Here is a 13,627-nt window from a genome sequence, read left to right as displayed (position 1 = left end):
GATCTGAGAAATGGCTGCTTGAATTTGTAGAAGAAAGTCCATTGAGGGCCCCTCATTCAAGAAGTCAGAATTGTAATTTCTTTGGAGTTGGAAGAAGCATTGTGTGCTTACCATTGTACAGATCCCTAGGGGCTTATCTAGTGCTGATTTCTGAACACACAGTACTGGGCTTGGTGGACATTTTCCCTGGTGTGGCTAATTTTAAGCTTTTATGATGAATTTCTAGCTAAGTTACCTCTGGCTTTCTAAGCAAAGTAATTTGCTGAGTTTCTTCAATCCCACATGTGGATTTGTGAAAAATCTTTGCCCAGGAGAAGGGAGAGAGCTGATGTTACTGCTCCTGTAGAGTTGTGCTCTTAAGATAAGGCAGCAATTGAAGAGGCTGTGGTAGTTTTAAACATGTAGTAAAGGAAATGAAAATTATATCATGTCAGTAATTTCTGCAAAGCAATGGGTGCAATGACAATTTTTTGGAATGTGTAGCATATCTGCTTTGCCTGAATAGTAATGGTAGACGTTGCTAGGTTGCTGTTCTTTCTGATTTGCTGGGAAAGTTTTCTCTTGGTGTGAATGATACAGAGGCAAAATGAGCCAGGTTATTAGAATTTAAAGGTCTTGGACAGCTGGTTTCCTACTCTCCCCTACACATTCTAATGGCAAATACCAGAGTATATGAGCTCTTCTTGCCCAAGACTTCATGCAGATTGAAAAGGTCACCTCTTCCACCTCTAAGGTCCCCAGAACAGCCTTTTCAGTAAGTGTCAGTGGGCTCAACTACTTCAAATGATGCTCTGGTTTAATTTAAGGGAACTTTCACATTTTGAAAAGGGTAAAGTAAATGTTTGTTTCTTGCTTGTGCTTTTCTAAATATTCAGCTTAGCCCTGAATGTTGCATTTGAGTTGTTAGAATAGAGAGAATCAGGCACAACAAGCTGAAGAAAAGCCACAGCTCATGTGTGTCTCAGCTCATGTGTTCTGTGCGGTCTGAAGGACTTGGAAGGAATGTAAGTTGAGTGCCATCTTTCTGTGCTTAAGGTCTTTGCTTGGCTGCTTGCAAAAATTTTAAGGGAAATCACATGTCAGAGTTGCAATATAAATCCAATAAAACAAACCTTAAAACAAGTCAACATAAAGGATACAAAAGTCAAAATGAAGCTGAATGTATATCCCTCAAAAAGTAAGAAATAGTGGGTATTTGGATGAGGATTTTATTAGAAGTTTAGTGTCAAGGATTTCAGTTGCTACAGTTGGACATAAAACTTGCTGTTGGATAAAATCCCCAGGTTTTATAATTTATGTCTTAACATTTCATGAAGATACAGTGCAAGATTGACACACATGGGAAATTTATCAACTAATCTTGGTGTGTGGGTACTGGTACTTTTGGCTGTTTGATAAATTGCCTTATTTTATATATGGCATATATGTGATCTTGCAGAGGCACTCCAGTTTGAAAGGGTTGGAAGTGCTGCCAGAAATTCTTTGGATGTGGAAATCGCATGCGTGTTCTTTCAGATAATCCTTAGTGGTAGCTCTTTGAGCATCATTGAAAGGCAGGAAGCTTATTGCTCCCCTCTTCCTTTTCCTCCTGCAAAGGTTAAAACAACTGTGAACATATAGAGAGCGTATATGAGCCAGTGGTTGGAGCGGAACAGGTTGGAAGTGAGGGATTTTTGGTTTCCAAAGCTGTTCCTCAACTATGTTAGTTATTTGTTACAGAGTTTACATTCTAGTAAAGTTATTAACTTTCTTCTGAAAGATGTAGCATGTGGAGAATTGAAGGATTTAAGAGTAATTCTATTGTTGGTTAGTCCTCCTCTTTCTATATGGAAGCCATAAAATTGAAGCTAAAAATATTTGGGTAGAAGAGTTTCATTATCAGAATTTAAATTTGAGACGGGTAATTGTGTGACCAACAGATGCAGCCTGAGACTTGGGGAGGGTTTTAAAAAAACAAAAACAGAAACCAAAAGAAGACTTGCTTCAGGTTGTCAGCTAATGAACTGGAGAAACCTGGAAGAAATTCCATACTCAAATACAGTTTTGCCTTGTTGGCACTTGCTTTGTGGTATTACTTTGCTTTGAGGTATTTGGCATATCCTGCTGGATTAAGTGTCCTCGGTTATCGCTGGTTTTTGTGGCATGATAACTTCCATATAGGCTTTTAATAGGCTGCCATTTCTGTCAGCAAGCTGCTCTCAACCCTTGTAGTCAGCTGTAATTCTTACAACTCGAGCCTTTAGAAGAAGTCACTTGCCAGCCAAGGTTGTGGCATTTACTGCATTCTCTTGACTGTAAAACGATTCACTGTATGGCTGCTTGTTCTCTAATTCCAGGAAAGCCAATATTTTCAGTGGACATTCACCCAGATGGGACCAAGTTTGCAACAGGAGGACAAGGTAAGTCTGTGTACTGATAGAAGGCAGAATTTTGGGCTATAATAATAATTATTATTATTATAATTATTATTATATTGTGCCTTCACGGCACTTGAATTGACCCTTTTAAAAAGACATCACTTTTATCTCTAAGAAACAGTTAATTGTGTAAGCTATTAAAATATACTACGAAGTGCTGCTGTTCCTGCAGAAGGCAGGGTTATGTGTTCTGATGTCCTCATCCTCTTGGACGTCATTGAAATAGTTGCTGCTATAAGGGATTGAGTCGTGGTCATATGGGCCAAATTTCTTTTTAATTTGAAGAGGAACTGGATGTGCAGTTGGGCTTTTTCAATTGCTAAATAGTACAGCTATTGGGACAGAAAAATCCAATTATACAAATAGAATAGCTTAAGAAATATATGCAAAAATATTATTTGGTTCACAATAGTGAATAATTTTATGTTGGCTACAGTAATTGCAATTTAGTATTTGAATATATCTTTTCTCTTTTAAAATATATTTTTATTACAAGTAGTTGTCCTTGTAGTTGGTATCAGTTATGTACAGTACGACTTTTGAACAAGGCTGTATAAAATTGTTTTTAATAGCTTCAAGAAAAATAAAGCACTTCTGAATTGGTATAATTATATCAAAGCAGCATCCGTATTCAAATGTTTCCAAAGTCCCCGCTGCCTGCATTTTCACATCTGTTCTGGAACTGAGATTAATTTGAAAAACGTTTTTGCATTTATTTAGAAGGGGGGGCTTTTTGTTCTCTTACAGGTCAGGATTCTGGCAAAGTTGTGATCTGGAATATGGCTCCTGTCCTGAAAGAGGAAGATGAAAAGAATGAAAATATTCCCAAGATGCTTTGTCAGATGGACAATCATTTAGGTAACAAAGTTGGCTGGTTGGGTTTTTTTGGTACTGACTATTGGTAATTTGCCAAAGCTTAAGACTTACATCTCTGTAATTGTAAAAATCATGCCTGTCCAGTGGTGAAGAATCAATAAAATACAGCAGAGTAGTCTTATACTTTGGCTGTACACTTTTCAAGACATCCAGCAGAAAATGTTGTTAAAATGTGAGGAAATGTGCAGAGGGCTATAGATACTTCTGGAAATCTCCTCCCTATAAACTTTTTTCAGCTGTGGCCATAATGTATTTGATAATACACATTCAGAGAAACTGGAGAGCTCTGAAGGAAAGGACAGGAGAAGAAATAAGTGTAAAAGATACATCATATGAAGTATATTGGTTATAGTTATAAATTACTACACTTACTACATTATAAATCATTACATTTGGAATTAATATGGTCACCTGACAAGTTGTCCCTTCTTTCTTCAAAATATACCTTTCCTTCTTTGCCCTCTTAATCCCACTTTATTTACCAGAATAAGTTTCCTTCATTAGAGGAATATTAATCTTTCTTCCTTCAAGCCTCTTTTGGTGAAGCTTTTTTAGATAAGGAATAGGGTTTTTTATGTAAGAAATTCCTCAACTGCTACTGAAAGATAAGTACCAATTCATTTATCTAAAGCAGACAGAGTAACTGCTTTGAGTGGAAAAAGCCCACTTAAATCCTAAATATCTCCTGTCAAGTTTTGCTTATTTCTATTATAAATCCTGTCTGCAGTCCAGAATGACTTACATATTTCATCTTACAGACTTTCTTTTCTACATTTCAGCTTGTGTGAACTGTGTGCGATGGTCAAACAATGGAGTTTACTTGGCTTCAGGGGGAGATGACAAGTTGATTATGGTGTGGAAACGAGCTGCGTAAGCATGTTCCTTCCTTCAGCTTTATATTTCATTTCAAGTAGGTTTCTCTGTGACATCTTAGTGCTTCCTCCCTGTCCTGGCCTTTGGTAAGCTCAGTGCTCCACCTGGTGTGTAAGGAGCCAGAAGCTGTGACACCAAAGCACTGGTGGTGGTGATGTGGCCTCCTGTCCTTTGGGCTGGAGTGTGTCTGCCTGGGCAGTCTCTCTCCTCTGGAGGAGCTGAGACATTTTCTTCTGTCCTTGAAGAAAGCTTCCTGGTGAGATTTGAAGAGTCACCTTAAATGTTACCATTTTATGCTATCTATAGAAATTGTACATTTTATTGAAGTGAATTTTTTAATAACAGGAATTACTCTCTCTAAAAAACCGCATTTTTTTTCTTCTGTATTGTAGGAATAACTGACCATAAAATATAAGTGTACTGTGCAGCTGATTTTCTTTAAAAAGAAAGTGAAGAGCTTGTGGTGATTCTTTTTATAACTGTTTATATTTTAATTAGGTACATTGGACCTAGCACTGTGTTTGGTTCTAGTAGCAAACTTACTAATGTTGAGCAGTGGAGGTGTGTGTCGATTCTCAGAAGCCATTCAGGGGGTAAGTTTAAAGGTGTTGAATGAACATAATTTGCATGTATTTGGAAAAAAAATGCTTTTAGGTATCATGTTTTCTTGTTTGAAATACATATATTTGGTGGCAAGTCAGTAATTAATATTAAGAGCAACAATGAAAATTTAAAAATATATAATTTTTAATGAAATACAATTTTCATACAAGTAACTTCTGGCAAGTATGTAGGAGAAAAATTAACAACTAAGGAACTTATATTTTGCTATTTTCTAGCTTAAAAATGAATCTGAAGGAAGTTAAACTGTATTTTTGATTAAATAAATGTTCACACTAGTAGTGAATAGTCTGATTGGCAAAAGACCAAGTTTTTGTAAACTAAAGAATATAAATGTTGATTTAGAAGAAAAATAACTAAAGAGCAATACAAAAGTTGAATAAACAAGTAATTTCAAATGCATTTTGTGTCTGCTGACATGAGCTATGATTAAAATCAAGATGGAAATCACTTTGTTCCAACACACGTGGAGTGATCAAAGTGAGTGCACTGTAATAGTTTCTGTTACTTTTTCATTCTAAACAAGGCAAAGTTCTTTGTGCAGCTGTTAGTACTTCCTACAATCACTAAACATTGCATTCTTTCCCTTTGGGTTATTTCTTTGATCCTCATTGAACATTGGAAGTTGCGGAGTCTCACTCCCAATGAATGTTGCTATGTTCTTTCTTACCTTCCACTTTAGTGAGGTGATAATAATTTCTCTGTGATAGCAAAATATTGCCACACAAGTTCTTTGTAAAAAGACCTTTTGACTTTCTGATTACCATCAATCTCTTAAATGGAAACTGCTTCTTCCCAAACAGATGTGATGGATGTAGCGTGGTCTCCACATGATGCCTGGCTGGCATCCTGTAGTGTTGATAACACTGTTGTCATCTGGAATGCTGTCAAATTCCCAGGTGAGAGCTTTTAAGATGTGCCAGTATGTAAAGCTTTGTGACAAACTCTTCCCTCCTTGGGTGTATTTCACTGACTCTTCAAATCTCTAGGTGGGAATGGGTTGTCTGTCTTTTGAGGTGAAACACCTGCAGTCTGGCAGGTCAGTCTTCCTTTCAGGTTTGGGTGGCAATGAGCAGTGGATTCCACACTGCTGCAGACAGCAGCTGCATTCGGGTTGTGCTGCTGCTTTTATGTGAAAGTCACGAATGCATGTGTTTTATTTACATGCCATTTATTTTAAGCCTGCTTCCAATACTTACACCAGAGTTTTTAGACTTTGAAGCTAATTGTGCACCCTCTCAGCCTCCCCTCCCACAGTCTGATAAGCAAGAGTGTGACTGAAAGTAGGTTACCAGGTCTGCCAACCTTGTGTGTCTGTTGAGTCACAACTTTGACTTGGTTCACACTTGCTGCACAAAGCTGAATTAGTTGTGATAATCTTTGGGTGTGGAGGAAAGGGTGAATGTTTAACTGAAATTCCAGTTCAAGTGCTGCTTTTCACAGCTTCAAAGTGCTACTCTGAAGTGCTGGGACTCTGCTGCTCTTCCTGCTCTGATCTATGTCTTCTAAAGAGTTTTGCACTCCTTAATCTGGCCAGAGTTCTCTTCACCACTTTTTTATATCAGTTTTTTCTTAAGTACAGGTTCCAATTTGGTTGATATGTTGTTTCTACAGTAAAGGAGGTTATACTTAATATACTGTTTCAAAAAGATCGTCAATTTTCTCAACACTCTGTCCTAAAGGAGACAGCAGTAACTACTCTCTGTTCTCAATTTTTGTGTGCACAGAAATTCTTGCCACTTTGAAGGGTCATTCAGGCTTGGTGAAAGGGCTGACCTGGGATCCTGTTGGAAAATACATTGCCTCTCAGGCTGATGATCGAAGTTTAAAGGTGTGGCGGACCATGGACTGGCAGCTGGAAACCAGCATCACAAAACCATTTGATGAGGTACTTCAGAATGTCTGACTATTCAAAGTGAATTCCCTTAGAATGAGTGAAAACTAGAAGAGTAACTCTGATTCTGTGCAAACATTAATTAATTGAACAGTGCTGAATCAAATTAAGCTTTCAGATAGCAGCTTCAAAAGAGGAGAAAAAAGGAATTACTTTCTCATACAAAATGTCATTGACTAGAGACTCTTACTGCTGTTGGTTATTGTGGATGCCTAAGGTTTACATGTGTTATGTAAACAATTAAGTAAACTTCTGGAAATGTAGGGGTTATCCTGGGGAAGTATTGGCACACTGATTACAATAGTCTGGCATTCTTCCCTACGGATCTTCTATTGGCCACTGTCAGAAATGAGGTAAGAACTTAGGAGGGATCTTCGGTCTGGCATCATAGGGCTGTTATGTGATGACTTTGATCAAGAGATCAAGCTTCTGGGGACAGAAGCTGGTGCTTGGTGACTATGGTATTGTGATTAGTGCAATTACTCTTTGTAGTAGACCTGATCTGCTTCAATTCACATGTGAGCTGGTGTTGCAGCCCTGTCACTATGACTGTGATAAATACTGAGGAAACAGTATCCAAAAGATGTAACATTTGTGTTTCTTTTCAAAAAGTTCTCTGAGTTCCATTTCCCCACCTCTTAATATGGCTTCTTAAGTTACACTACATCACCTGTGTAAATATGACCAAGTGCTGAGAGTTGTGAGGTCATTCTTTTATATTCACAAGAAACTTACTTTGTAATCATATTCTCTAAATCTGAAATTTCAATAGTTTGCATTTAAAACCCTTTGTTTGCCAAACACTTTTAAAGCTCTAGTATGTTTCTTTTGTCAGTGTGGAGGGACAACTCATGTGTTGCGCCTTAGCTGGTCGCCTGATGGTCATTATCTCGTTTCTGCTCATGCCATGAATAATTCTGGACCCACTGCTCAGATCATTGAGAGGGATGGATGGAAAACCAACATGGATTTTGTAGGGCATCGGAAGGCAGTTACAGTAGTGGTGAGTGAGTGATAGTAATTTATCCCTGAAGTTAAAACTTGCATGTGCTTTGCGATAATTTTATGTATAAATGGGACAAGAGGTGAAGATGGGTGTCAAGATTAGTAAAGCAAATGCATAGTGGTGATTTAAAAATTTCAACTTTACATGTTGGAAGCAATCAGGTTGCTCTTGTGATAAGAGAGCTGCGTGTAGATGAACAAGACAAGGGAGAATATAGGAGCATGTTAGGAATGTCAAACATCAGCTTTGTTGGCTGTTCAGTGACTTGATTAAAATGATTTAGGTTTCTAGTGGATTTCTGATCCCTAGTAAAATTAATATTGTTTGCCTTTCCTGTTAAGGCATTCAGAAAGCCCCTTAAGAAAACCTCTGCAAGCTTTTGTCAGTGCTCTTATAGAGTCTGGTTCGGGACTTTATTTCTGTGAAATGTTGCTTTTTCACTCTTAAGTGGAAAATTTGCTTTTAAAGCAGATCTCCTGCTAAAATGTAATTACTGTGATAAAATTTGAGCATCTCATTTGTTCAGAAATTCAATCCAAAAATCTTCAAAAAGAAACAAAAGAATGGGAGCTCCACCAAGTCAAGTTGTCCCTACTGCTGTTGTGCTGTTGGTAGTAAAGATCGATCTCTTTCTGTCTGGGTAAGTGGTTTCTTTCCTGCCTTTGAACTAATGTGGTCATTGGATAGCTTGGGGGTTTAGCACAAAGGTCACGTGTACAGCATTAGGTCTTACATTTAGTTTTATGTTTAGGTTTTTTTTGGCTCTGTTATTACAGGTTTAGCTGGGGGGGAAGGAAGTGGATTGGTATTAGTTCATTTCTCTAAAGGCAAGAGCAGTTAGAACCCAGTGGCAGAGTGTCTGCCCTGATAGTGGGGAGAAGCTGTTACAGGATAAAACATGTTACCACAGTTAATAAATGCAACCTTATTTTCTTCCTTTTACTTGTCTTTTGTCTTTGTAAAGGAAAGGGATATGAAAATGAATGAGCTTTTTAAGTATTCTTTCAAATTTTTGATATCTAGTTTGGGTTTTACTTTAAAATCTACACTAAAATTTTTATTCTGGCTAGAGAATATTCTGGCTACTAGAGAGGAGTAGCTATTTTCACATTTTTAAATGCAACTGGAAAATACAGGGAATCAATTTAACTGATTTGTAAAGCTTTGTGATGAGAACTTGTGCTAGAACACACCAGTTGCTAACTGTAATCTACTATTTATAGATTCCAGTGTGATATTTATCCATCAATCTCTGGATGCATAACTAAATCTGTTTCTGGTAATGGCTACCAGTGCATACCCATATCAAAGTATCACTCAGTATGTTTTACTTTCTATTTATACTATGAAGATTTCATTTGGAGTGGCTGTTAAGGTTGCAGAAGGTAGTACAGAGATGCAAAGTTATAGGTTGCCTTTGCCCTGAGGAGCTTAATAAACACATATAGAGCACAGGCCTATGGAAGCATAAATAACTACTGAAGGTGACAGTGACACTGCATCTGTGAGCATAAAACTTCCTTGACCGTATCAACTTCTGCTTCCTTTCAGTTGTACTATGCACTAGAGATACTAAATCCGTTGGTTTGACATTAAAGAGCTTAGAATGTCTGATTTAGAGCAGATTATTGGGAGTTTTCATATTCAGCTCTTTATTACTAAGCTGATTCTTAAGTGCAGAGGAATTCTCTTTAAGAGTAATTGTGAGTCAAATTCCCTTTGCTCTTGATATGTTTCACTTTCTTAGACAAGTAGTCCGAGTGAGGACATGGAAACCTAATCTATTTTCTGTCTTCGTGTGCTGGCAGTTTGCAACATCCTTATCTCAGTACAGCTTAGAATAGAAGCTGTCTTTTGCATCTGTGGAATTGCTTTTGGAGCAGCAGAGAGTGTTTTATGACTGTAGTGTAAAGGCAAAGTTGATTAAGAAATTCAGTCTGTGTTTCAGAACAGAGAGTTGAATGTCAGCTATTCTTCTCCAGAGCTTTTCTGTCCCAGCAGTGGGACGGGTGACTTGGTGCCTCAGATGCACCACCAGACATGCAGCTGTTTCCTGGCCAGATCTTGTTTGGTGCATATTGTGAGGCTCTGGGAGAGTGTTAATGTGATACTATCCATGGTAGTGTAAAACTTCTACATTTCTGAGTGTTGTTTCTTGTTTTCTTAAGCTCACATGTCTGAAACGACCCTTAGTTGTCATACATGAACTGTTTGACAAGTCAATCATGGACATCTCCTGGTAAGTTGATTTCTGCTGTTTGTTATGGAAGCCAAAGCATTGCTATCAGCTTTAGGTGTACATATTAGCTGGAAATGCCTCAAAACAGTACAAATTGTGGCTGTTGGAACACAAGTAATTGGTTGCTGAAGGTTTTGTTTCTACTGCAACATCTTTGGTGTAATATTACCAACTAGCACATGGTCACTTGAGATTATTAACTGAACAAAAAGTAATGTATTTAGAACATGATACAGTAAAATAGCTGTGGAATGAGTTCCTACTTATGTTAGAGTTATCATTCTCTGACATTTTTTCATAGAGCGTGTGTTTTGTAACATGACTTGGTGAACTTGGTTAACTTGTTGAGTTTCGTGTGTGTTACATCTAATGAAAAGCTGGTTAGACAATCCACTTTCTCAGCAGTCTACTGTCCCTAGTCTTGTTTTCCTCTTTCTGCAGTGAGTGGTACTCTATTCTCCTGCTTTCTTCCTAAGGCCTGGTCACAAAAATGCAGAAGTTAAAAATAGTTTTAAATTAACTGCAAGACTTAACTAATAAGAGAAAAATAACTGTGATACCACTCACCAAATGGTATAAAAAATTGTCTTCATCTATACATCAGGTGATTCAGAGACTTAAGGGTTATGTACAAGAAAAAGATCAGTATTTTTTATATGTTAGGCACACAGTTATTACATAGGTTGTCTTAATTCTATCGCTTCCTCACTTCTGAAATTCTCCCTTAATAGTTACAACAAAATCTTGGTGTATTTATACTGTGAATTTTCAAGCTTACAATTGTGTAACTTCCAGGTTTCTATGTGCCATGTGGATTTTGCCATGAAGCTCAGTGAACCACAATAAAAAGTTTTCCAAACCAAAACATTTTTCTTCCATCAACAGATTCAGGCTAGAAAGCCAGCAAGTGGAATATTTAATGAGAAGTACTGCTATTGTTATAATACAATAGCTTTGAATTATTTTGTTTTCCCTTAGTGTTTTTTATTTCTCCATCTGCAATTTGCACATTTTTCATGGCATGAAGTCATTTGGAGTAATAGCTGGTTAACATTTTGCAGTTTCTGAGGAAATGGTCTTGTGGGATACTTGAAAGACAAAGGATCATCAGGCAGCTTGATATTTTATATCCCGTTTACAAATTGAAACGGATGGCTAAAATGTCTATAATATGGAGTGTTCCCAGAAACGTGCTCCATTCTGAAAACAGACTGAGTAAATTCAGAGAAACCTAGTACTATTATATTGTTATATCTGTATAATTTCTGGTTTAGAATTTTAGACTTGGATCCATCAACATAATATCTGCGAATGATTATGCTTTTATGGAACAATTGCTTGGATTCAGAGGTCAATAGGAGCTCAGCAATTTTTGCTGCTAAGCAAGCAGAAAACTCTCAACATGATTTTACTGTTCTGTAACTTGGAGTACTGTTGGTGTACCTTATGGTGCACCTTCATGGTGCTGAGGCTAATTTCTCTGGATGTGATGCTATCAGGGCACCAGCCACCACAAAAATAAGGCTTTCCAAATGCCTATAGCCATGGTACATGTAATAGTTTTTTAATAACTTGGTTAGGACTTTGGAATTCTGTCAGCTTTCCTTTCCTCTTCCCTTCTGTGTAACAATTAAATTGTAAGCCACTGTGTTGCTGTCTCTGTGAGCTCTGTACTTGGAAGTGTCTGGGATTCAGTGTCAAAATTCATCAAGTATTTTTTCAAATGTGCAACAATAGGTTATATATGCAAGATTGTAATTCTATTAAGACTAGAATGTATAGTTTCTCCTCTCTGTCTTTGCTAAGGAAACCTTTTGAGACCTCCAGAAGAGGGTTACTACATATCCTCACATATAATCACACGTGCAGTTTGCTTAAAAACCCAAATAATGAACAATAACAAAAGCAAACCTATGTTCTTGCCTAGTACCAAGATTTTTGGACTGCTTGTCAACTGAGGGCCCCTTTCTTCACCCACTTCCATTAGCACAAAAATTTTGTTTATCTGTTGAAGGAAATACATTTATAATTTTCTCTCACTGTTCGTTGTGAACACTATTCTGGTTTACCCCTTCAGGAAAGTTTTCATGGTGCTGCTCATGCCATGGGCAAGTGTATTGTCCCAATGCCACTGTCCTTGTGCAGTCTGCAAAGGAGCATTGGCACAGGGACTCTGCTGCTGTCGTCCTGTCTCCTCACTGTCCCACTTCTTTGGTTCCATCAGTTATTGCTGTGATAATAAATCTTAAGCTGAGATTTTTATTGAACAATCCATCGTATTGCTACTTTGCATGAATGAGAGAGATTAAAAACAAAGTTGGACCTTTATTTCCTTCAGGACCCTTAATGGACTTGGTATCCTGGTGTGTTCCATGGATGGATCAGTGGCATTTTTGGACTTTTCCCAGGATGAACTTGGGGATCCACTCAGTGAGGAGGAAAAGGTACAGTAAGCACTCAGGGAACCTGTGATCATATTTCAGGGATGTATTGATTCAATTAAAATATTGGCCTATTTATAGAAGTATATAGTAACTGATTTCCATATTACAGAAAATGTGGTCTTGTCTGCTTTACAAATCATTAAAAAAGAGTAGTCAAGAAATGAATTTGTGGTATTAGTTTCTGTTCTGGAAAGAAAGAATTTGGAAAACATCCACTTGCTTACACATCATTATACATGTGAAGTAATTATTTGGCCAAGGCAACAAGAAGTGGGTGCTTCAAAACACTATAAAATTACTCTTTCACTTGCCTATATGCAAGTCTTTTAAAACTAATTGCTCTTGGCTGTTTTTCCTCATTGCTATTAGCAACTAGAGCTTTGAATTTCATTTATTTTACATATTGATTTAGTGTTAGTTGAAAAAAAATCTGGTGTATACATGATACACCAGAGGGCAGCTGCATTTTATGGATTCAATTAGATTTTTGTGATTCCATTGTATTCTAATCAGTGATGTCATGGTAGCACTGGTGGTCACTCACATCTTTAACACCCACAGAGCAACATTCACCAGTCCACCTATGGCAAAAGCCTGGCTATCATGACTGAAGCTCAGTTGTCCACCACCATTATTGAGAATCCAGAGATGCTCAAGTACCAACAGAGACAGCAGCAGCAGGCGGATCAGAAGAACACATCAATTTGGGAAGGCTCTGGGAATGCCACAGCTCCCAAAGTGGCAAGCATGGTTAATGGGGAGAGCCTGGAGGACATTAGAAAGGTAGGTGCTCTTGGGCACTGTCAAGTACTGAGCCAATAAATATCAAACTGTTAGGAAAGAACCAATTTCTGTGCCCTTATTTACATTGAGTGGCACTTTTCAGCCTGTGTATGGCCCATATGACCAACTTAGTGGGTCATTTACTGGGTCTTGTTGAAAAGTTAAATGCTTTTAAGCAGAAGTAAGGCTACATGGAAACAGGCTTGTGGATGTTTCTGTGATGGGTGCAAAATTCTTGGTGTGCAGAAAGGAAACCAAGAGAAGCTAATGGAAGAGAAGCTGTAGAACTCTGCTTCAGTTTCTCAATGACAGAGGTTGGAAGCATTTTTAAATTCTCTTCTAAACATAGTACACAACTTCTAATTAAAGATTTGATATGCACAATGTTTTAGACTTGATTCTAAAGTGGAGAGCAGATGACATTCTCCACAAATGCCTTTTCTACAGATGGATAGATTGAAAATTGGAAATATG

The 13,627-nt window shown here is 37.6% G+C and overlaps 1 protein-coding gene across 2 annotated transcripts in view; it reads left to right on the top strand.

Moving 5' to 3' along the window:
- Positions 1-13,627, top strand: part of LOC125335420 (protein HIRA) — a 32,657-nt gene that overhangs the window by 4,712 nt on the left and 14,318 nt on the right. For both annotated transcript variants that reach the window (XM_048323032.1, XM_048323031.1), the window contains exons 2-12: positions 2,337-2,399; positions 3,165-3,275; positions 4,073-4,163; positions 4,665-4,759; positions 5,591-5,686; positions 6,515-6,675; positions 7,517-7,684; positions 8,214-8,327; positions 9,856-9,926; positions 12,265-12,370; positions 12,932-13,153. In XM_048323032.1, coding sequence (XP_048178989.1) covers positions 2,337-2,399; positions 3,165-3,275; positions 4,073-4,163; positions 4,665-4,759; positions 5,591-5,686; positions 6,515-6,675; positions 7,517-7,684; positions 8,214-8,327; positions 9,856-9,926; positions 12,265-12,370; positions 12,932-13,153 — 1,298 coding nt within the window. The remainder of the gene's footprint in view (positions 1-2,336; positions 2,400-3,164; positions 3,276-4,072; positions 4,164-4,664; positions 4,760-5,590; positions 5,687-6,514; positions 6,676-7,516; positions 7,685-8,213; positions 8,328-9,855; positions 9,927-12,264; positions 12,371-12,931; positions 13,154-13,627) is intronic.

This window comes from Corvus hawaiiensis, chromosome 18 (genome assembly GCF_020740725.1).
Source record: "Corvus hawaiiensis isolate bCorHaw1 chromosome 18, bCorHaw1.pri.cur, whole genome shotgun sequence".
Taxonomy (NCBI): Eukaryota; Metazoa; Chordata; class Aves; order Passeriformes; family Corvidae; genus Corvus; species Corvus hawaiiensis.
The sequence above is the reverse complement of the archived record's forward strand: the minus strand, read 5'-3'. Positions and strand labels throughout refer to the sequence as shown.